The sequence below is a fragment of the Drosophila subobscura genome, chromosome O (assembly GCF_008121235.1).
Source record: "Drosophila subobscura isolate 14011-0131.10 chromosome O, UCBerk_Dsub_1.0, whole genome shotgun sequence".
Classification (NCBI taxonomy): domain Eukaryota; kingdom Metazoa; phylum Arthropoda; class Insecta; order Diptera; family Drosophilidae; genus Drosophila; species Drosophila subobscura.
Genome location: NC_048533.1, coordinates 1,538,944 through 1,560,331, shown reverse-complemented (window position 1 = coordinate 1,560,331; position 21,388 = coordinate 1,538,944). Strand labels below are relative to the sequence as shown.

At 48.6% G+C, this 21,388-nt stretch overlaps 7 protein-coding genes across 7 annotated transcripts; 5 read left to right on the top strand and 2 right to left on the bottom strand.

Annotated features, from left to right (window-relative positions):
* Window positions 1-1,537: 1,537 nt before the first annotated feature.
* LOC117898294 (putative mediator of RNA polymerase II transcription subunit 12) lies at window positions 1,538-2,840 on the top strand. Its single transcript, XM_034807549.1, has 3 exons — window positions 1,538-1,590; window positions 1,668-1,994; window positions 2,064-2,840. Exons 1-3 carry the CDS (start codon window positions 1,567-1,569, stop codon window positions 2,736-2,738), a joined length of 1,026 nt encoding a protein of 341 aa, XP_034663440.1. The 5' UTR covers window positions 1,538-1,566; the 3' UTR covers window positions 2,739-2,840.
* Window positions 2,841-3,304: 464 nt separating this feature from the next.
* Window positions 3,305-4,641, bottom strand: LOC117898290 (uncharacterized protein DDB_G0285291). The gene is made up of 3 exons (XM_034807546.1): window positions 4,478-4,641; window positions 3,750-4,416; window positions 3,305-3,559 (listed from the first exon to the last, which is right to left on the bottom strand). Exons 1-3 carry the CDS (start codon window positions 4,490-4,492, stop codon window positions 3,393-3,395), a joined length of 849 nt encoding a protein of 282 aa, XP_034663437.1. The 5' UTR covers window positions 4,493-4,641; the 3' UTR covers window positions 3,305-3,392.
* Window positions 4,642-8,187: 3,546 nt separating this feature from the next.
* Window positions 8,188-9,208, top strand: LOC117898292. Its single transcript, XM_034807547.1, is given in 3 exon segments — window positions 8,188-8,350; window positions 8,426-8,614; window positions 8,616-9,208. Coding segments are annotated over 3 exon segments (768 nt in total). The 5' UTR covers window positions 8,188-8,335; the 3' UTR covers window positions 9,180-9,208.
* A 732-nt stretch (window positions 9,209-9,940) lies between these two features.
* On the top strand, window positions 9,941-11,431 carry LOC117898645 (odorant receptor 82a). The gene is made up of 6 exons (XM_034808206.1): window positions 9,941-10,250; window positions 10,332-10,524; window positions 10,592-10,937; window positions 11,002-11,106; window positions 11,170-11,322; window positions 11,381-11,431. The coding sequence occupies exons 1-6, from the start codon at window positions 9,941-9,943 to the stop codon at window positions 11,429-11,431; spliced, it is 1,158 nt and encodes a 385-aa protein (XP_034664097.1).
* Window positions 11,432-13,800: 2,369 nt separating this feature from the next.
* Window positions 13,801-15,079, top strand: LOC117897684 (omega-amidase NIT2-like). The gene is made up of 5 exons (XM_034806695.1): window positions 13,801-13,877; window positions 13,933-14,273; window positions 14,325-14,505; window positions 14,566-14,799; window positions 14,864-15,079. The coding sequence occupies exons 1-5, from the start codon at window positions 13,868-13,870 to the stop codon at window positions 14,959-14,961; spliced, it is 864 nt and encodes a 287-aa protein (XP_034662586.1). The 5' UTR covers window positions 13,801-13,867; the 3' UTR covers window positions 14,962-15,079.
* Window positions 15,080-15,253: 174 nt separating this feature from the next.
* On the top strand, window positions 15,254-16,628 carry LOC117897683. Its single transcript, XM_034806694.1, has 2 exons — window positions 15,254-15,545; window positions 15,602-16,628. Exons 1-2 carry the CDS (start codon window positions 15,323-15,325, stop codon window positions 16,555-16,557), a joined length of 1,179 nt encoding a protein of 392 aa, XP_034662585.1. The 5' UTR covers window positions 15,254-15,322; the 3' UTR covers window positions 16,558-16,628.
* Window positions 16,629-16,689: 61 nt separating this feature from the next.
* On the bottom strand, window positions 16,690-18,070 carry LOC117897265 (ankyrin repeat domain-containing protein 65). Its single transcript, XM_034805990.1, has 4 exons — window positions 17,746-18,070; window positions 17,309-17,554; window positions 17,024-17,228; window positions 16,690-16,960 (listed from the first exon to the last, which is right to left on the bottom strand). Exons 1-4 carry the CDS (start codon window positions 18,058-18,060, stop codon window positions 16,719-16,721), a joined length of 1,008 nt encoding a protein of 335 aa, XP_034661881.1. The 5' UTR covers window positions 18,061-18,070; the 3' UTR covers window positions 16,690-16,718.
* Between the last annotated feature and the right edge of the window lie 3,318 nt (window positions 18,071-21,388).

The window sequence follows — 21,388 nt, the reverse complement described above, 5'->3', positions numbered from 1 at the left end:
GATCAAGAACACATACACTTTATGGGGTCGGAAACGTATCCTTCTGTGCGTTACATACAACCGTTATTCGCACAAATACATTATACCCTATTTACTCTTCGAGTACCGGGTATAAAAACAATAAAAGCAATTCCGTAGGAAATTACCATATCTATCAGATCACCAAATTGGGATCCGATTGGATCATTTTTAGAGCCACAATGAGCAGTGGCTAAACTCCCCCTGTCAATCAGCTTTTGATGTTTTTTTCACATTCTCTCATTCACACTCTGCTTCTGCAGTGTGGCGGCCTCTAGAAGCGGCCTCTGCCTCTGTCGCTGCTCTGCCTCTGCCGTGGATCTACAGTGTGTGGCTCTAGGGGAGGGGGGCGAGCGAAAATAGCGTGTTGGCGTGAGAAGTTATGCAGATGTAGATGACCGGTGTAGCAAAAATGTAAAATGTCGAATGTAAAATTCGAAAAAAAACAAAATAATACAGGTACACTGACTGAGTACCGGGTATAAAAGTTGTGATTCGTAAGAAGCGTCTCACACGTCCCTTCTCGTTTTGTCTTTGGTTGAGCAAACAACTGTTTTCTTCAGTGTTACTTCAGTGTGTCAATAAACATAGGAAATTATGTGCCCTAACCGCTTCGTGAACTAATAGAATCCACAGTTTTGGAAACTAGAAGCAGCCAAGAAGTACAAGGACTTGTACAGTCTACAGTCTATCCGCAGCCTCATTCTCAACACAAAAGGTGGATCATACGAACTAGAGATTGGACGTGTGATGGAATGAAACTTGTTTCATTGTGTAGAGTTTTATTGAAATTAGAGCAAACAAAAGGTGGAATATCCCAGAGGTGGCTTTCTTTGGCCACAAACAAAAGTTTTGTTATTTCTTGGTTTGGTTTTGTCTTTGCTTTGGGTTGCAAATGTGGCGATGATTTTGTCCACTAAATAAATTAAGCATCAACTAGTTGATGCGCAGGGGGGGAGGAGCCTATGTGGTCCGGACTGCCCTCCCCCTCTCAGCGTATAATCAAGGCGGGTCGTCTCCCACGACTTGGGCACACCTGCGGGTCTGTGTCTGCATAAGAAATGACTTTCTTTTGGTCTTCCTCGTTTTGTCAACCGATGCGAGTCTTTGGCTATTAATATTTTGCATTTATTTGGATTCAGCGATGACAATGGAAAATATTAGACGATTATTCAAATATAAAAACGACCAAACTGGAAGCTGGAAGCTGGCGGTTGGCTGCTGGCGGCTGGCGGCTGGAACTGGGCCCGAGTTAGATAACAGCGGGCGGGCTGTGACGCCTCTGCGATGCATCTTCGGATATAGATCCGTGATTTGCCAACCACTAACGAGGCTTTCGTGGGTTACATATTCGCTGCCGCCTGGCCGGGGCGACAATAGATTCGATAATTTTATAGCAGTGCCCAAATATTTGTCTCTTGTTTGGGGAAACGAAATGGCATTTCTAATGCGTGGCGTCTACCAAGTTGGAGTCTTATAAAAACATTGCTATCGTGCAGCCAGGGCATCAGTCGACCTCTGCAGTTCAGACAGTTCGAAGTGAAAAAAATGAGGCAGTTTGCTGTTCTATTGGTAAGTGATCGAACACCTCGAACATCTCGAACAGCTGCCCGTTCTCATGCTCATCGTTCCTCTCGTTTCCTCTGCAGTGTCTAGCGGCTCTTGCTGCAGCCGCCCCCCAAGGCTACAAGTACCAGCCTCAGGGACCTGCGCTTTCCATCGGCAATCTGCGCCCGCAGACGCCCGTGTCCGCCACAGGAATATACTCAGCCCCGGCAGGCCCTGCCCTGGGACAGATCTCCGTCCAGCAGCCACCTATCCAAGCAGTGCAGACTAGTGCTCCCATTCCTGTGTCCCAGCCGCACGTTCAGCAGACAGTGATCAGCTCGCTGCCACAGCAGACCGTGTTCAATACCGTGCAACAGCCACAGCAGCAGCAGCAGATCGTCTACCAGCAGCCCCAACAGTTGCAGCAGGTCCAACAGATCCAGCACCAGCAGCAGCCCCAGCAGATCCAGCAGATACAGCACATCCCACAGATTCAGCATCAACCCCAACAGATCGTGCAGACACAGTTCGTTCAGCGTCCCGCTATCGTCACCAAGGACATTTACATTCACTCCGCCCCCGATGAGACCGAGGAGATCCGCCAGGACGAGCCGCAGCTCGACAGCCTGCCCATTCGCAAGAACTATCGCATTGTGTTCATCAAGGCGCCGTCCCAGAATCTAAAGTACACAGCCGCCGCTCTGAAGCGCGCCCAGTCTAGCAACGAGGAGAAAACCGTCATCTATGTGCTGTCAAAGAAGCCCGATCTCACTGAGATCCAGCAGCAGCTGCAGGTCACGCAGACAGAGTCCAAGGTGCACAAGCCCGAGGTCTACTTCATCAAGTACAAGACCCAGGAGGAGGCACAGCGTGCACAGCAGGAGATTCAGGCTCAATACGATGCTTTGGGTGGCGCAACCCATATCTCCGACGAAGGCGTTGCCCCCATCACCACCGTCTCTGGTGGCTCCCTCAACCTGGGCCACATCTTGTCCCAGGTGCAGGGGCCCAGCATTGTCCAGCAGCAGCAGCAGCAGCAGCACCATATCCAGACCATCGTTCAGCAGCAGCAGCAGCCCATCCCTCAGCAGAACTCCTTTGTGCAGCAGACCTCCTCCTTTGCATCCAGCGTGCCGCAAAGGAAGTATGTCCCGGCGAAGAGCTTCAAATAAGCAGAGCATTCCATTTCACTCAACAGTCGCCCCATTCTAGCTTATTCTAATTTATTGTAAACGCGATTTGTCGAGGCAAAAGTAAAGCAAAATATTAAAAATCATAGAAAACATAGAAAGCCATTGAGAAACTCTGGGATCCATCCATGTCGGTGTCATTAAGCTGCTTATGTAATCTTGGATTTTTCTTTCTCCTCTGGGCAAAATGCTCTGGGCTCTGGGCTCTGGGCCCTGGTATGCTCATTTGGTATTTGATATTTGGTAGCTGCATCGATAATCAAGATTTAATTTCGCTCCATCGACATTATGTAAGACAAATCATATGCTAATTAATGCGACCGGTTTCTCGTGCTGCTCGCTGCTCGCCGCTCTTCGCCGTTGCCCATCGATCATTCGACTAATGGATGTGGTAATGTGATGCCATATAAAACCATTTCGATCGCATCTTTTGACACATTTTTGTGAGCCTAAAGTGAGGCCGATTCATTGCATAATCTCCAAATGCAATAACAGCAATCTAGTGTCGAAATATTTCCATATTTGATGTTTTCGTGGCGATTGACAGAATAAAATGTATTGATCTTAATATGTACATCATTTGGATACTTATAAGTACGACAGTCAGCTTAAATTACGTTTTGAGTATGGACATTCCTAGGTGCGCAGATGGGCTGGCAAATACCTGTTGGGCACGACCCCCGTCAGCCCCCCGATAGGTGCCCCGCTGGCCCGCTGACTATCCAAAACTCCAATCACCGACGTGACGGGCGCCACTCCTTCGTCCGACACCTGCGAAGTTCCACCTAGCTGGTCGTATTGAGCTGTAATAAAGAGAAGAATCATCAGTGAGCAATGCTACGCTCTCAGCTCCGTTGGAGTATAATGGACTCGATGACAAATGCCTCGGTCACTGCCGCTAGAAGGCCTTGGGCTCAAACTTGCAAAAGACCAGCTCGATGCATATTTATGAGCCACTCAAGAGCGGATGGTGTGGGTGTGGGTGCTGCCTACCTTGGATGGTTCGCTGCGCATGCGCAGCTTCCTCCTGGGTCTTGTACTTGATGAAAAAGACCTCCGGCTTGCTGGGCTGCTTGGGGGCGACTTCCTCCAGGGCGGTCTGCAGATCCAGTGGATCGGGCTTCTTGGTCAGCACATAGATGATGGTCTTCTCCTCCACTGGAGCCTGCTGTACTCGCAAAGCAGCTTTGCTGACACTCGGCGTTGGCGCCTTAATGAACACGATGCGGTAGTGCTTGCGTGGCGGCGCGATCGGCAGTGCCGGCTGTGGATAATGCTCCTCGGAGTCCTCTGCTGGCGGCACATGAACATAGATATCCTTAGAGACAAGATGCTGCTGCTGCTGCTGCTGCTGCTGGTACTGTTGCTGATGGGGCTGCTGGTTGTACGCAAAGTTTCCATTCAGCTGCGACTGCTGTGGCAGAACTGACTGCTGCTGCTGGTAGAGTGGAGCCTGGTTCTGCTGGTAGCCTCCAGACAACACCTGATGCACTCTGGGGGACTGCAGCGCCTGCTGGAGGATGTTCTGCTCTGCGATGGTGGCGAACTGGGGAATGGCGGGCAACTGCAGCGGACCAGAGCCGGACTGTTGGGCTTGCTGTTGCGCTTGGTAGTTGTATCCTTGGGGCACGGCCACTGCCAGGCCCAGAAGACACGAAAACTACAAAAATGCAAAGGCATAAATAACTCTCTGAGGCAGCAACGGCAGTGGACTTGCTTACAATGAAGACACGCATTTCCGCTGGTGAAGTTGAAGATGAAGATAGATGTCTCGGCTCGGGTATCTATCACCTGGACGCTTGGCAATCACCGTTCAACTAAATGCTAATCACTGTCCGCCCAGACTTATAAGCCCCAGACTCGAAAGTGTCGCTCACGAAATGTGTTGCCGATGCGACGAAGAGTTTAAATGAAACTGAAACTGAACCTGAACCTGAGCCCAAACCCACAAATGCGGCTAGACCACGCGAAGATGAAGACTACGATGAAGACGAAGAGCGTCTTTTGAGAAACTGGCTTGCGTTTTCAAACAACCTTGAGATACCGTTGACTATTGTGACCAGTTACCGAAAAGCCCCACGAAACACTCTCCAACTCCGCAAAGCCCTGCGTCATCTTTTGGCTCTGACTTGGACTTGGACACAAAAGAGCCATCTCGCCGGAAGTCATACACTCGAGTGTCCATACACAAAAGACTCTGTTTGGGCTCCGAAATTTTTGCTAGCTTTCATCGTTTTCGTTTTTTGCCCATATACCCACATGTGATGATTGACGAACCATTGGGATTAACAATAATTCCGTCAGCAATGGCGTCAACTTGAACAGCTTCGAGGCTTTAGCTTTGGTTTCGATGACCCAATTATCGAGGATCACGGATCGTTTTGCTCGGCTTGCAGATTTAATTGGACCATACATGGTTGCATAATTGGGGGCGACGGGGACTATGGTGTGGACCATGACTATGACTATGACTATGATGTGTGTTGCCTTTTTGCAGTCAACAATTAAGTTAATTTTTGGCAAGCAGTCTCTGCCGCTGCCGCTGCCGCTGCCAGTCGCAACTCCAAATCCGAATGGCAGTCCATCATTGGCTATGACGATGTGGGTCACATTTTCTGCAGGCACAGCGTGGCAAGATGAATGATGATGATGCTTTGATGTGTGGCTGCAGATTAATCAAAGCCCAAATGGTATCGGGGGGGTCAAGATGAAACACAATCCCTTCAAATGACCGCGTGGCGTGCGTCTCTATGCCGCCTTTTTCCCTTTCCATTTCCCTTTCCCCGTCTACTCTCCTACTACTCGAACAATTCATCTAAAAAGCTATTGCGTAAGGGCTTATGTTGGTCTTATGTGGGGAGGGGGCGTACTGTGCAGTACGCAAATTGTGGGCACACCCGACTCCTGTTCTCCCCACTGCTCGTATGTACGAGCATTATTTTCACAAATTTCAAATTTGACCGTCATTGGCTGGGGGCATTATGCAATGGGGGCGTGCATTAACACTGTCTTGCATAAACTGTTGCATAAACTTTGAATACGAGACACAAGTACATATGAACATACTTTTTCGTTTATTTATTTTGCTATTTCGAAGCACATAAATTTCTCTTTCGTGGCCCTTCGTGTGAGGGAAATTAATATGGTCACAAATGCGAATTTAATAATTAAAATATTATAAAAATTCAAAGCAAAATAATAATATTAAATTGGCAAAGCCATTCCCGCTGACAGCCGCTAGTCGATGGCGATGCACCCAATGGTGAGTGGCTGAGTGTGAAAATGAATTTTGGTTGCCTTGCAGATCAGTTCTTCATTTCATCAAGTCTGATAATTAGTTTGTTGGTTTTCAATTACTATTTTTTAATTGCAAAATCACGTTGTTTGCATGGATTAACACACACACACGCATTCCCATTCACATTCACATTCCCCATTCAACCGCAAGAAGACTCCAATGGAGTTGAAACAACAACTTTCAAGACCCACACAACACCTACCTACCCCTTTGTGTTGAGAGCGAGCCCCAAAGCGCAAAGCGCAAAGCTTTCTCCATTATATCTTGGTTTGGGCATCGAATAACAAGCAGAGCATGGACAAAGCTTTGTGTTTACTGAAAGCTCCATTCCATTATCTCCAATAATTCCAGCCTGATAATGCTTCAAGCTGCTGAAAATTAAATCGAACAAGTAGACTACTTATTCTTATATGAGGTACATTCGTTGAACTCTATGTACCCGCCAGGGCCATGGTTGCAACAAACAGTGGATGCCTTCTGTTCGTACCAGCAGTGGGATATCAAACAGTCCGATGATAGAGAACTGGGCACGTAGACTTCCAATGTATCTATCCATCATAGTGTTGGACAACTTCATGGATTTGCTTTAAATCACTCGAAATGTTGAACGTGATTGAATTCTTCTTTTAAGCCCAACAAATTTAGACACTGAGGGTAGTTTGTGGCGGGAAATTGACTATAAAATTAAATTCCCTGTTGGTGCATTTGGAGCATCTAAAATGAAAGTATGTATGTTATTGTTTGACTATTGAATATCATAACCATGGTAGCCCATGCTATGAATACTGAATATAAATACATCTGTACACGTACATACATATGTACATACATACATACATACATATGTGTGTTTGTACATACATCCAGTGCAAAATGGTCGTTCAAAAGACGAGTAACATCACTTGGCCGCTTTTCATTGAAATATTTCCGAGAACTTGTTAGCTGTTAGCCGAAATACACGTACGGACGGGTACACATTTTCGTGTTTCACAATGGCTTGTCGTGTCCAGCTGCAAGCCCATCACCCGATTCGATTGCTGTGACTGCTTCGGCTGCGTCTGATGAAGAGTGAATATGGCATACTCATTAGCCTGCCCCTCGAGCAGGAGACCCCTGCCTCTCCCCTATCCCTTCTGTGCATTCGTGTAAACGGCTCATTACACAAACCGCAAAGTGTTCAGTGGACCCAGCAGGGCTGGCCTCAGTACATCTGTTAGATATGAGTTTGAACAAAAACGTTTCAAGAAACAATCAAAAGGGGTATTTATGTTCAAGAAAGTTGGGGCCAGCCGCTGGACATGATAAATGGACCGCGTTGCAGCTGATGAAGAAACGATCGCCAAGAAAAAAACAAGCAAGCAAATATTCAACTCGGCGGGTCATTAATTAAACCTTACAATGCTCAGCGCATCGTCTGGAGCCGAGGATAGCCCAAATGTTGAGGGCCGCTTCAAAGTGGCCGCAACGCACGGGGCAGGAAACCGCGAATCATGATTGACTCATCTCAACTCAGCTCACCTCTCCTCTCCTCGTCTCGACTCGTCTCGTCACGTCTGTGGTGGGTGAGCGTTACAGTTTCTAGCTTGGGCTTCATGCCGTACCAAAATTGATTAAATATTTGTGTGCAATTTCACTTTTAATAACTTTAATCGATGCGCTGTGCAGCAGTTGCCAAAACAGCCAGAGGTTGTCCAAAGTTGCGGCTCGCAGCGTAATGACACCGGACAGCCTCGCGCCGTGTGGGCATATAGGTGGGGGGAAGGGAGGTATGGAGTCATAGAGGGATCGGGGCTAACAATTAAGCTCTCCAACAAAGAGATGGCCAGGGGAACCACGCTAATTGGACATGTATCTGTGTGTATTGCCAGCAACTACAAGCGAGTCTCGCCATTAAACGAGGGATCCGAAGAGACGCGCCGCGAAGGTAAATGGCAAAGAAGAAGAGCCCCATGGCAGTTGGAAGTTGGAAGATGGGAGAAAAGCGAACTAAGACAAATACAATGAACATGCAACAAATTGACGCTGTGTGTGCTCTTTTTGGCAGCTTTGGCCCGTACCCCGACACCAAGAGCAACTCTTTCTGGGTCTCTGCCTCTGAATCTTTGCTGAACTTCACCTATTACGAGCAAGTCGTCGAGTGCCGGCGTCGGAGCCGTAAATTGCGGGTGATGTATAAAAGCCGAGCGAACAGCACACCAGTCATACAGTTCACAGCGAACAACTAAGGAAGTTATACATCCATCCTCCTAGCCCGACTAAACCAGCTCAACCAAGCCCAGAAATGCGTGGATTCATTGTAAGGCGGCAGACTGTGGCAGGACTGCGGCTAATTAACGGACTAAACCCGACTCTTCTCTTACTCTCTACCTAGGTCTTGTGCCTCTCCGCCATGGCGCTGGCCGCGCCTCAAGGCTACAACTACAATCCTGCCCCATCCGGCTTTGGCGGAGTCAGCACCGCCAGTGGCGGGTCGGCCTTCTTCCAGGGCAGTGCGCAGGCAGCTCCCGTGCAGCAGCAGACCTTTTTCCAGCAGCCAGCTGTGCAGCAGGTGCAGCAGGTCCAGCCACCACCACCACCAGCAGCAGCAGCAGCAGCAGGCTATCGTGTCCAAGCGCTTCTACATCCATTCAGCTCCAGAGGAGGCTGAGGACTACAAGGAGCGTCACATCACCGTAGGCGTGCCCAAGCGCAACTACAACGTTGTGTTCATCAAGTCGCCGCAGCGCAACAACAAGAAGACCATCAAGATCAGCCCAGCCTCCAATGAGGAGAAGACGGTCATCTATGTTCTGAGTAAGAAGGGCGAGAGCGACGTCCAGGCCGAGGTGGTTGAGCAGGCCAGCTCCACCAGCAAGCCAGAGGTCTTCTTCATCAAGTACAAGACCCAGGAGGAGGCAGCCCATGCGCAGCAGCAGATCCAGGCCCAATACGACGCCTTGGGAGGCAGCAGCCAGCTGACCGACGAAGGTGTGGCCCCCGTGACCTCCGTCATTGGCGCCTTGGGCGGAAACGATGGACATGTCGAGGCTGGCGGTCTTGGCGGCACTGGAGGCGGCCAGATCATCTCCTCTGGCTCCGCAGGCTCCTCGCACACAGGCAATGCCTATCTTCCGCCCAATTTCTAAACAGTTGAGCTGAGCAGGGAATTTCGAATCAAACTCCAAGCTACTAAAAAAAATCGTTGTTAATAATAAACTGAAATCGTTGTTGAATTTAGCCGCTGACTTTCAATGGAAAATCTAACTTGTCTTGCACAGTCTCATCGCACGACCAAATCGAATTCATAATTGCCTACTTGACTCCATAGATGTATGCAATCCATTGCGAGATTACCACGAACTGTCTGTGCAAAGTCATAAGGCTGATCGAGGTCATTGATAGCAGATACTAGTCAAATTCCGTGGAAGACATGGAACAATTTAAAAGCCAGTTGTGTACTTCATTCACTCTTTAACTCTCTTTATTGGACCCCACAGTAAGGATCATTGGGTTGACTCTTCGTTTACATTTTCCCGCGTACTTCAAGTCTGAAGTATAAGTACTTCTTGTAGATGGTGAAACCTAATCTGCTTGTACCAGGCTGAGGTATTACCCATTCGATAGAGTCACATTTAGTTTGTGACTTCAAGTAAGAATATAAGGACAGGACTGATGGCAAAAGGGACTCCCTTCAACGGACCAATTTTTCAATCAAAATGAGTTTTTGTCCCAATTATCATGTCAACATGTCATCGATATGGCGGCAATTATGGTTATTAGTCGAATGCTAGGGGAGTCGTTGGCAAAACAAATAATTAACTAATAATTCATAAGCGTGCGGTAATTAAAATATTCAAGCGAGTATATATAACAGGTGAGAGGATAACGGGTTGAGCCATTGATAGCCATGGCTCATACGAGAATATTTAAACTGCAGGAATACTGCCTGAGAGCGATGGGGCACAGCCAGGAGCCGGATGGCTCCGTCGGTGGGGCTTTGAGCCTGAAGCACGTTGCGTCGCTGCTGTTTGCAGCATCAGCGCAGTACCCCCTGATCCACAATGTGGTGTACCACCGCAACGACATGGAGCTGGCCACGGCGGGGCTGAGTGTGCTCCTCACCAATCTGCTGACCCTCTTCAAGATAGCAACTTTCCTCGTGTACAAGCAGGACTTTTGGCGGATGATCCGGAGCTTCAGGCGAATGCACCAGCAATGTAAATTCGATGTGATGTTAATTTATGCGCAATATGCACAAGCCCAATGCTAATTACTATAATGAGCAAAACTTTTGACAGCGAGTGAGCGGAATACTGGAGACGGTCGCGGATACGTGGCCGAGGCAAACAAGGTTGCCTCCCTGCTGGGCCGCGCATACTGCTTCTCCTGCGCCGCCACAGGACTCTATTTCATGGTGTCGCCCATTCTGAAGATTATTGCCAACAGCTGGCTTGGCACAACGTATGTAAGGGAGCTGCCAATGCCCTTGAGGTAGGTGCCACTCTGTGGAAGTGATTCTCTAATTGAATCATGTCGTCTGCAAACTTTCTTCCGCCAGGCTCCCATTCAACTATGTGGATAGTCCCGGATACGAAATCGGATTCGTGTACATTCTGCTCGTAACCATCGTCGTTGTGACCTACGCCTCGGCCGTCGATGGCCTGTTCATCTCGTTCGCCATTAATCTGCGAGCCCACTTCCAGACCTTGCAACGCGACATAAAAGACACGGACTTTGCTCTGCCCGAACAGGAGATGCAGGAGGCCCTGACTGACGTGGTGGACTACCATGTGCGGCTGTTGGCCCTCTCCAAGCGGCTACGCGTGATGTACATGCCAATTGTGTTTGGGCAGTTCTTCATAACCTCGCTGCAGGTCGGCGTAATCATATACCAGCTGGTGACGGTGAGCAGAGTCGTTGGCGTGCCACCTGAGAACACTTCTTTCCAATGATGTTGCCTACTTACAGAACATGGACTCGGTTATGGCCCTCCTGGTGTACCTGTCATTTTTGGGCTCCATCATGCTGCAACTATTCATATATTGCTATGGCGGAGAAATCATAAAAGTAGAGGTACAACTTTCCGGTCCTTTTTTCCGTAGTGCTATTGTTTTAATGGTCCTTGCCGCATTCCAGAGTCATCGGGTCGATGTTGCCGTCCAACTCTCCAATTGGTATCAGGCCGGCCCGAAGCAACGGAGATCCTTGGCATTCATCATACAGCGAGCCCAGCGGGATTTGCTCATCAAGGCTGGCTTCTACGAGGCTTCTCTGGGGAACTTCCTTGCGGTATTGAATTTGAAGACCTTAGTTTGAAGCTATCAGAGTCCATTGGTTCCTCTTACAGATATGTCGGGCTGCCTTATCGTTTATAACTCTGATTAAATCGATTGAGTAAAACCGCTCGGATGGGGACCAAGAACCTGTGTGCGAAATAAGTCACCTTACGAATATAACAACCTTTAGTACATTTTTTTTATTTTTTAATATAATTCTTTAATTCTTTTAAGTCTTTAAATTAATTTAATTAAATTAATTAATTTAATTGAATGTGTTAATGTCAACAAAATAACAATTCAAAGGAGAATTCATCCACTTCTGAGCACAAATGCAATATTCCCTATTTATTCTTCGAGTACCGGGTATAAAAATTAAGGTTGGAACCTTTGCTATTTAAAATTTATGTTATTCGACCTGGCATTTAATATAACAATCTTAGAAGTAAGCTGGTATCCAAGGTCGCCCATTCCGTGACAATATCCTCTATTAACTCTTCTATTGTGACAGATTGTCTTCCGTACATGTGCACTTTGATAGAACGTATGCACCAAAAGTATTCAATTAGGTATAAATCCGGACTTTTTGCTGCATACATCAAAATCGGAATATTTCTCTCTACAAAATGTTGTTGTGTGTACATAAACACTTTAATAGCGGCATTTTCCTGTTGAAATGTCCAGGAATCTTCATGATGCGCTGCCCAAAATCAATAAGACTATCGTCCAATAGTTGAACATATTTTTATACCCGGTACTCGAAGAGTAAAAGGGTATATTGTATTTGTGCACAAACTGGATGTACATATACATATGTACATGTAACGCAGAGAAGGAAACGTTTCTGACCCCACAAAGTATATATATTCAGCATCAATAGCAGAGTCGATACAGCCATGTCTGTCTGTCCGTCCGTCTTGTTGACCGCCTGGATATCAGAGACTTTAAAAGCTAGAGCCACCAAATTTTGCATCCAGACTTCTGTATGTTCACACTGTTACAAGTGTATTTCAAAAATGAGCCCCGCCCCCGCAAAAGGGCGAAACCCTCACAAACCAACAATTTTAAAGATAAAAGAAAACTAAAGACGGCATTCCGTAGGGAATGACCATATCTATCAGATCACCAAAGTGGCATCCGATTGAATCATTATTATAGCCAAAATGAAGAAATAAAGAAGAAGAAGAATAATTTTCAGGGGGTAAGCCCACCCCGTCCCGCAGCTTTTTTGTTGTTTTTTGCACATTCTGTCATTCACACTCTGCTGTTACAGTGTGCGGCCTCTGCCTCTGCAGTGCCTCTGCATCTGCCGTGCCCCTGCCTATGCAGTCCCTCTTCAGTATGTGGCTCTATGGGAGGGGGCCGAGCTAAAGGAGCGTGTTGGCGTGAGAAGTGATGTAGATGTAGATGACAGATGAAGAAAAAATGTAAAATTGGAAGAAAAAAAACCACTAAGGTACAAATGTATTACTGAGTACCGGGCATACTAGTTGTGACGCGTAAGAAGCGTCTCACACGTCCCTTCTCGTTTTAAATTTTAACGAAACTTCATTGGATTTTCTACTGAACTTTGTTGTTGCCATTTCGGTCAATATCTTGACCGAAATTCGGACAAATAACATTAGACCAAACCCAACGAAGAAGATTTGACAGCAGATCATAAGCATTGTAAGGTGACTGATGTATTTCGCACACCTTTTTGCTATTGATATTCATTTAAAAACATTCAGCACAATTATTTTCCCAGCCCGATTTATTTATATTATCGTATAATGAATCAATTTCAGTTTATACCCCCTGCGTACATATGCGTCCATGTGTGCATATGTACATATGTATGTGTGATGTACATATGTACATATGTGTGTATGTATGTCTAGAATATACCTACGCGCGACCATGGCCTATCTGTCCCGCCTTCTTCGTTCCCGCGTTGTTCTCGCTCTCTATATTTCTTTCGCAGCAGCCCCAAGCTGCCTTCATCCAACCTAGAGAGAGAGAGAGGAGGCCTAAGATGTTCTGCATAAGGGCACAGGCAATTCGGCCCGTCGGCTCTGCATCAGCCTTGATCTATGACGGTAGCTATTATAGCGAATAAACAAATGGTAGGTACATTTAACTTTGAAGCGAACCCCCTCGACATTGTCTTTAAATTAAAAATCTACAGCTATTAAAAACGCTTAATAGCTTTACAGTACCCAATATTCCCAATATTCTTACATATACATGAATGCATTTGAATGTACATACTATAGGATGAGATGCACAATCTAAAATGGCAAAGCCAATGCACACAATGTGCATGCAATACGAATACATAAATAAATATATACATACATATGTATAGTACATACATATATACATATACATATACATACATATATTTATATATGCAAAATCTCTTATCGGTTGTTTGTAAAATATTTAGTAGGCACAGTAAATGAGCGTACAACGTTTATTGCGTTATGTAAACGGACTCCTAAGAGGAATATAAAGAGCAGCTTGTCAGTCAGTTCAGTGCCACATTTGAGTAGCTGTCCAGCAGTGCCGCATTACCGATGACCAACAGTGGGATAACTTGAGGAGGATGTTCAATGTTAACTGAATTAGAATTTGTTTGCAGATACCCTTACTCTCGCACTGCTGCAGTTGCCCGTGGGCGGAGATGTGGCATTGAACGTACGTCGAGCGGCGGAGGGCATTGAACGGCTGAAGGCGGAGAATCCGACGCTGCAGCTGGCCATTCTGCCGGAGAGTTTCAACGCTCCGTACGGCGTGGAGCACTTTGCCAAGTACGCCGAGTCGGTACCAGATGGGGCCACCTGCCAAGCGCTGTCGCGCCTCGCCCAGAAGCTAGCCATCTACATAATTGGGGGCAGCATCGTGGAGCGCGAGGCGGGAAGACTGTACAATACCTGCACCGTATGGGCGCCCGACGGGAGCCTCATCGGAAGACATCGCAAGGTAAGCCCTCGTATGTAAGTCATCCGAGTCCATTTGCTGACATCCTGCCAGATTCATCTATTCACCATGAACATTGTGGCCGCTCACGGAGGGGGTGTGCAGTTCGATGAAGGGGCTGCGCTGACGGCTGGCTCAGAGCTGACGGTGGTGAAGATTGGCCAGCAAAAGGTCGGCATTGGCATCTGCCATGACAAACGCTTCGAGGAGCTGGCTCGGATCTACCGCAATATGGGTAGGTCTCTAGTGCGTCTTCCAGCGTTGACTTGATACACGAGGATGCGTTTCGCTCAAGGTTGCTCCATGCTGGTCTATCCGTCGGCCTTCTGTATCTGCCAGGGGCCGATGCATTGGGAGCTACTGCAGCGGGCCAGGGCCACGGACAATCAGCTCTTCGTGGTCACCTGCTCGCCCGCCAGGGACAACATGTCGGGATATGTGGCCTACGGTCACTCGATGATCGTCGACCCCTGGGCCCGAGTCCAGCGCGAGGCGGGTGAGGGATGCGAGTTCATTGTAGAGAGAATCGGTGAGTTCGGTTTGCTCCCTACATGCCGAAGGCCCAACTCAGCAGAGCACTTTCCCTCCCACAGACTTTGACATGGTTGAGCAAGTTCGTCGTCAAATTCCCATTTACCAGCAACGGCGCACCGATGTGTATGCTAAGGCCGAACCTAAGGCAGACCCTTGAAGCTACGAGTTTAAATGAATAATAAAGAACAATTAACAGCAGCGGGAGAGCAGTTCACTGATACGACTTGACATGCTTATCGCAAAACAGAAACTCAAGCTTAAGCATACAAAATTATAAAAACAAATACTCAAAGTATTTCATTTCGAACGAAAGATACCCGCCATTAGGTCAGTGCGGATCTAGAGGGTACGTCTTGGGTAGCCTCGTAATCTGCAATTACTGGGTGCTCAGATGCTCGAGGTTGAGTAATGGACGTGGCGCGGATAGGCTGCAGCAGTCCAGAGCTCGTTCTCAGTGCTTTCGAGTACGCGATCGAGGAACAACGCAGCGCCGGAAAAATCAGCTACAAGCGGGAAGAATGAAGTCGGGCGCGGGAGCGACACTTGCCCTACTTTTGTGTGTTTGGTGGGGCACAGCGCAGGCGCAGGTTGCCTATGTGCGACACATGTCGGAGCTGCGGATCAAGGAGCTCAATGATCTTGCCATTCGCATAGGGGACTCGATTAACCCGGAGATATACGCCTGCGACAGCTACTACGACTACGTGTGCAGTCGTAATCGACCACTCTTCTCGATCATGGGTAGGTACAGACCAGGAGGGACCAGATCCATGTATGTATGAATGCTTCGTCCGCAGGTCACATGCCACAGACAAGTGAGCTCATGCAGCTGATGACGCAGCTGCAGAACGATCCGGAGCAGTTTGAGGCGAAGCAGAAGCTCATGGACTTTTTCATATCTTGCAACACTCTGCGCTCGGTAGAGGACTGCTATCGCGAGACGTTTGAGTTCTTCAAGCCGCTGTTTGGATTCATAATAACCAAGAACCTGGTGGAGTCCAGCAGCCACGAGCTGCGCGACTTCCTGGACGTGTTGGACCGCTTCGTGGCCAGGTCAAAGGAAATCTTTCGCTCGGACTCGCATCCCATTCTCAGCAAATTGGCCACGTACAAGGAGAAGTTCCGCACGCCCGCGATATACTTCCATTCTGGGGACTTGAACCGGGAGTACAGGGCCCTGCGCGTCTACCGCGAGAGTTACGAGCACAACATCCGAAACCTGGAGCAGCACCGCAAGAGGAACTCCACCTACGAGCTGGGCGTGCAGCGAACCATGCTGGACTGGAGCCTCTATCTGTTCCAGAGCAGCAACAAGCCGATGTCCTATTTCTACCCCACCTTCACCGTCCACCTCTACATGACCCTCTTCAACAGCACCGAGCGGCAGCGAGACTTTACGCGATTCCGCGAAGAGGTGGAGTGCCTCAAGCTGCCGCAGTTCGTCAACGTCCTGGACGAGGCCCGAATGCTGGCTGTCATCTACCTGAAGAGCTTCCGCTACGCGTGGCACGACTACAGCGACTGGATTATCTCCCGAACGACGCACCGCGAGATCTACGACCACGAGGACACAATCCTCAAGAAGTACCACCTGAACAACAAGCGCCTCTTCTTCACCCTCTACGCCCAGAACTTCTGCGAGTTTGGCAAGAACCTCGCAGAGTCTCTCTTCTACTTGGGTCTCAAGCAAAACGAAGACTTCATCAATAGCTACTCGTGCGGCCATCAGACACAATCCTCCAGCTGTGTCTGACTTCGCTTCAACGATACTGATTGTAGGAAAACACTCGGCTCTTGCCTAACTAAATATATTACAACTCTACATATAGTGGGTCTTAAAGCGCTCTCTCTCTCTCTGTCTGTGTCTCTCTGTCTCGCGCTCATTAGAAAGTTCTTCCTTTGCTTATGCTGGCACTATTCGCGGAAATCCTTTCTTGCTGCTTGTTCGAGTGGCTGTTCCTGTGGCACCGCTGCTGCGGTCGCGGCTGCCTTTGCCAGCCTAAACTTTTGCACCTTGTCAAAGTAATCCCGTGCCTCCTGCCTGCGGTAAAGTTTCGCCAAGTCGCTGCAGGATTTGCCGACACCGTCCACAGCCGCCAGGTCTGCGCCGTGGGTAACCAGGAGCTTGATGAGCTCCAGGCCCGCGTCCATAACCACTGCAACCGAAACCAAGATTAAATTCCATTTGAAACAGTCAAGCAGGCCCTGCCCCCGCCTACCCCCACGCATAAGCAGAGTCCAGCCACAGGCATCCCGAGCCTCAATGTTGGCGCCCGCCTCCAGGGCGAATCTCACCATTTCCATCTGATTGGCGTCAACGGCGCAGTGGGTGGGCGTCATGCCGTTGCAGTCCGTCGCCTCCAGCCGCGCCTTCTTGTTCAGCAGGATGCGCGCCGAGGGCAGGTGTCCGTGGAAAAATGCCAACTGCAATGGATCGAGGCTGTCACTAGTTCCAGCAACATGCAACATGCAGCATGCAACACTCCTCAGACAACACTACCCACATGGAGCGGAGTCCGTCCGTTTCTCGGGTTGCCCAGATGCACGCTGCAGCCGGCCGAGAGGAGCACATCTATGATGCACATCTCGCCCTGCATGATGGCATTGGCCAGCGGCAGAAAGCCATTTGGGGCTGGGTACTCTATCAGGCTCGGTCGACGGCGCAGCATGCGCTTCACCAGGAACTGCTGCCCCTTTCGAATGGCACGGTTCAGGCAGTTGGTGGTCGGCAGCGCCGCCTCAGTGCGGGCCTAAAAGTGAAATAAATACATCAATAAATGAACCCACTGACCGCGACTAGTCCCGGAGTGTCGTGCACTCGGAGAAGCAATAGAAAGCGTGACTAAAGTGTGTCCGGAATCGACGATTGTTCCCGGGCTCTTCCTCATTTCCGTTTCAGGGTAAAACAAAACGGGGATACGCCCAGCTTTATTATACTTACAATTACATCCGGCGAGAGGGCTAGGGTCACGTAGCAGCGGCCGTCCGCAGAGAGGTTCAGCGCTCTTATGCGCAGTCGGTGGCCAAAGTTCTCCTCCAGACTGGGTATCTCGATGGGAGAGCTGCTACTCCAGTGCACCTGCTGCCAGCCGTGGCGCCTGTTGTACTTCTCCACGCTGTACACCAAGGCACCTTGGAATGGCGTCCAATGCAGTGTCACGCTGTTGATCGTCTGCTGCACAATTTGCGGCTCAAAGCCAGCCCATCGCGGCTCCCCAGTGGATTCAATCGCTTCCGCTGGACTGCAGCTGGCCATCGGATTTGCTCCCTGCTGATTCTCAAAAATGGCATCGCTCTGCTGCTGCGGGTGTCTGCAGTTGAATTGGGTTTCGGACATGCTGCAAGCCGTTTATACGCATTTAGCCACTTTGGCAGCTAAGCCCCGCGTCTCTTCCACGTCCATGGCAATGACAGAGAGAACAGCCAACAGCCAACAACCGAAAGCCATGGCAACGGGGCCATGGTTACGAAAACTCCCTACCTTGGGCAAGGGCGGAATGGATTTGGGATTTTTGTGAAATCAATAAGTGGGTGCAATGTCGCTGGTTGGGAGTAGGGGCTGTTGATTGCTGATTGCCTGATCCAGGCCCGTTCGCCCTGTCCCTGGCAGACGACTCTTTGCTGATATTGCCACTGTGGATGAAGTGGTTGTGCTGGTGCGACGGGTGGATGGGTGGGTGGGTTCCCTTGGTTACATAGTTTTTGATGTGCTGAAACTGAAACATTTTTGTCCTTGGGTACGGGTGTGGGTGTGGGTATGGGTGTGGGTACGGGTGTGGGTGTGGGTGTGGTGTGTGTGGCAGCTTACTTACTTAACGAGCCTTTGACATACTCCGTGCGGCAATGACTCCGGACATTTTTGGTTAGAGACTCGGGTATTTATCTGCCAACTCATCGACCGAACGCCACAGGGAAACGGACACCGACACAATTCAACACATAGATATGAGTATCTCACTCTGAGCAGAAGCAGAAGCAGAAGCCGGAGCATGAGATTGCCCGACATGTCAGGCACAAAGGCTGCTGCCCTGCCACATACACATGCAAAAAATTATCATTTGTCAAAATCACAACATGAAACCGTTTTAAATTAAGCCACTCTGCCTGTCACATCCCCACTCCCCCACTCCCCCATGCCACCAACAGTTCGTCTCAACTTACTCGCAAAAGCAGCCTCATCCCGCCGGGCTTGGGCTTGGGCTGGGGCTGGGGCTTGTGCTTTTGCCGGGCCTTCGAGCTGCCATTGTCTGGGGGAGAAGTGAAGTTCAGTTGTCATCTTTGCGGCGGCTGCTGTTGAACTCTCATTGATTGAAAACGACCGCAAATGAGGTGACGTGGAGCGGCGAGTAGAGTGCCGAGGAGGGGAGAGCGGAACGGGCAAAGCACTTGTCATATCAAAAGGAGGGAGGAAGCCGTGGTGGGGGGACCATGGGACGTGGTATTCAATATAATTATTTTGTGACAGGGAAAATACAATATGAATATCTTCTGTGGTGGGCAATTCAAAATTCGAAAAAGCGTTTGCGTCCGGAGTTGAAACATCCGCTGGAAAACGTCACAGCTTTTATGCCCGATACTCGGTCAGTATATAAATATGTACATGCATACATATGCATTATGTACCTTATGTATGTGTGCTGGGTTTTGCCAATTGCGATCCCTAGACAAAGCACCAAAACGAATTCCAAGCGAATGCCAAACGCGGGAGCAAACGCAAAGAAGAAACGAAGGAGAGCGAATTGAGAGCGAGAGCGGACAACCGATCGGCGAGAGAGGGCCGAGGGAATTTCAATCCAACCTCCTTCTGCGACCGACGCAGAAATCATATTTTTGTATCATTATGCCATATTTAATCACTTATTAACAACCTTTACTTGTAAACAATAAACATAAACCCCCACATGTATGTACATACATATGTACATATGTACATAACTTATGATTTTTTTTAAATTTTGTAGTCTTACATTTACATAATTTCTACAGCTGTCATCTAAAGCATTTTCGCCAGCTCTTCTGGTCTCTAAGTACTAGACGCTCCTCAGGTCGGACGCAGAGATTGACTCGGCTATTGAAACTGATCAAAAGTACATATGTACATATATATGTACGTACATATGTACATACATACATATATGTATGTGTCTATGTATATACTTCATAGGGTCGAAAACGTTTCTTTCTGTGTGTTACATTTTTCAACCACAAATACAACAGAATCTATTGACTTTTCGAGACCCGGGTATAACCAGCTACTGTATGTAAAAATAGAATATTTATGTACATGCAGGCAGAGGTAATCATTTTATAAGGCATTTTACGATTATTATTCGGATTATTTTACATGTCGAGTTAAATGGCAACCATTTGATATTTTATCTGGGAGGTTCCAGGAAATTGCTCTCTTCCATTGCTGTTAATCTGACCCGACTTCATCCGGCTGGACTTGTGGTGTGTTCCTGAAAGAAGTCGAGTAAAGTATTTTCATTTGTATTGAGACGCAAACATTGTGCCCAGCAAACACCTGATGATGGCGTGGGACACTTTTTGTTCAATTGTCCCCCAAGGGCATCTCCGTTTCGGTGCATGTCTCACCAAATTGACTACGTTGTCTTGCTGTCTACGTGGCGGAAATCTCCAGGCGAATGGGTCTCCCGGCAGTCATTAGGATCCAAATAAGCTGGAAACGGCTGCCATGCGCCAGACGCGCCCAATTTGCTGCCGCCTGCTGAACAATGGAAGGAAGAGCTGGCGAAGAGCGGAAGGCAGTCCCAAAAAGAATCATAACCAAACCAATAGACGATGCGAAGCGCCTCAACAAAGTTCCCCGGAGCCGAAGCCGAAGCCGAGGCAGACAGGCAGACAGGCAGATAGGCAGAGGGTGAGATGGCGGAGCAGCCAAACAGGTGGCATAAAGCGAAATGGGTTTGATTTTAATCAAAATAATGGGCTCCGGCACCGCACGATGACGTGTATGGCTTAATTAAATAATTTATATGTATATGTACATTACGCATACGCCCTGTGCACGCACACACCCACAGGCATTGAAGAGCAGGCATTCCCCACTCCCAAACGAATGTGCAGCAAGGCTCGAGTGGCAGCAGCAACAGGGCCTACCTTATCAGCGCGCCGCTTACACTCGATATCATATGGCTGGTGCGTGCGGCCTCCAAGCGGAACAGTCCCATAAAAGGCGGAGCACATGGAGCCAGAAATTAGCGAACCCAACGCCTGTCGGCGGTTCCTGTACATCCGGCACATCCGTGCGAGCAGCCACCCGTACTCGGCGTATGAAGCTATTAGCTTATCGGACCCCGAGAGCCCCGCCGTAACTTCCACGAGTATGTGGGGGCTGAGGCAGAGACCCGCATCCAGCAGATTTACTTACAACAACACTTACGAACGTCCTCACTTGCAGCTACATGGCAGGGAAAAGTTTGTTATTAGCTGGCTATTTGGCTGCAAGCTTTTGGCCAGCAAGCTTTCTATTTCTGGGCTTGGGTTTGGGGGGGAAGGCGGCTGTCAAAACTGACAGAAGCGGGCCCAAATCTTGCTCTCTGCTTCTCCGTCCCCCTTTTGCA

Bases quoted from the DNA above. Each gene is read 5' to 3' on its own strand.
- LOC117898645 (XM_034808206.1), top strand. From the start codon at position 9,941: ATGGCTCATACGAGAATATTTAAACTGCAGGAATACTGCCTGAGAGCG. The intron at 10,251-10,331 runs GTAAATTCGATG...AACTTTTGACAG, and splicing joins CAGGCGAATGCACCAGCAAT to CGAGTGAGCGGAATACTGGA. The intron at 11,323-11,380 runs GTATTGAATTTG...TTCCTCTTACAG, and splicing joins CTCTGGGGAACTTCCTTGCG to ATATGTCGGGCTGCCTTATC.
- LOC117898290 (XM_034807546.1), bottom strand. The intron at 3,560-3,749 runs GTAGGCAGCACC...TCTTTATTACAG, and splicing joins TGCGCAGCGAACCATCCAAG to CTCAATACGACCAGCTAGGT.
- LOC117898294 (XM_034807549.1), top strand. From the start codon at position 1,567: ATGAGGCAGTTTGCTGTTCTATTG. The intron at 1,591-1,667 runs GTAAGTGATCGA...TTTCCTCTGCAG, and splicing joins GGCAGTTTGCTGTTCTATTG to TGTCTAGCGGCTCTTGCTGC. The intron at 1,995-2,063 runs GTCCAACAGATC...CCACAGATTCAG, and splicing joins AGCCCCAACAGTTGCAGCAG to CATCAACCCCAACAGATCGT.
- LOC117897265 (XM_034805990.1), bottom strand. From the start codon at position 18,060: ATGGCCAGCTGCAGTCCAGCGGAAGCGATTGAATCCACTGGGGAGCCG. The intron at 17,229-17,308 runs GTGGGTAGTGTT...GATCCATTGCAG, and splicing joins ACGGACGGACTCCGCTCCAT to TTGGCATTTTTCCACGGACA. The intron at 16,961-17,023 runs GTAGGCGGGGGC...TTTCGGTTGCAG, and splicing joins GACTCTGCTTATGCGTGGGG to TGGTTATGGACGCGGGCCTG.
- LOC117897684 (XM_034806695.1), top strand. The intron at 14,506-14,565 runs GTAGGTCTCTAG...GTTTCGCTCAAG, and splicing joins TCGGATCTACCGCAATATGG to GTTGCTCCATGCTGGTCTAT. The intron at 14,800-14,863 runs GTGAGTTCGGTT...TCCCTCCCACAG, and splicing joins GTTCATTGTAGAGAGAATCG to ACTTTGACATGGTTGAGCAA.
- LOC117897683 (XM_034806694.1), top strand. From the start codon at position 15,323: ATGAAGTCGGGCGCGGGAGCGACACTTGCCCTACTTTTGTGTGTTTGG. The intron at 15,546-15,601 runs GTAGGTACAGAC...CTTCGTCCGCAG, and splicing joins ACCACTCTTCTCGATCATGG to GTCACATGCCACAGACAAGT.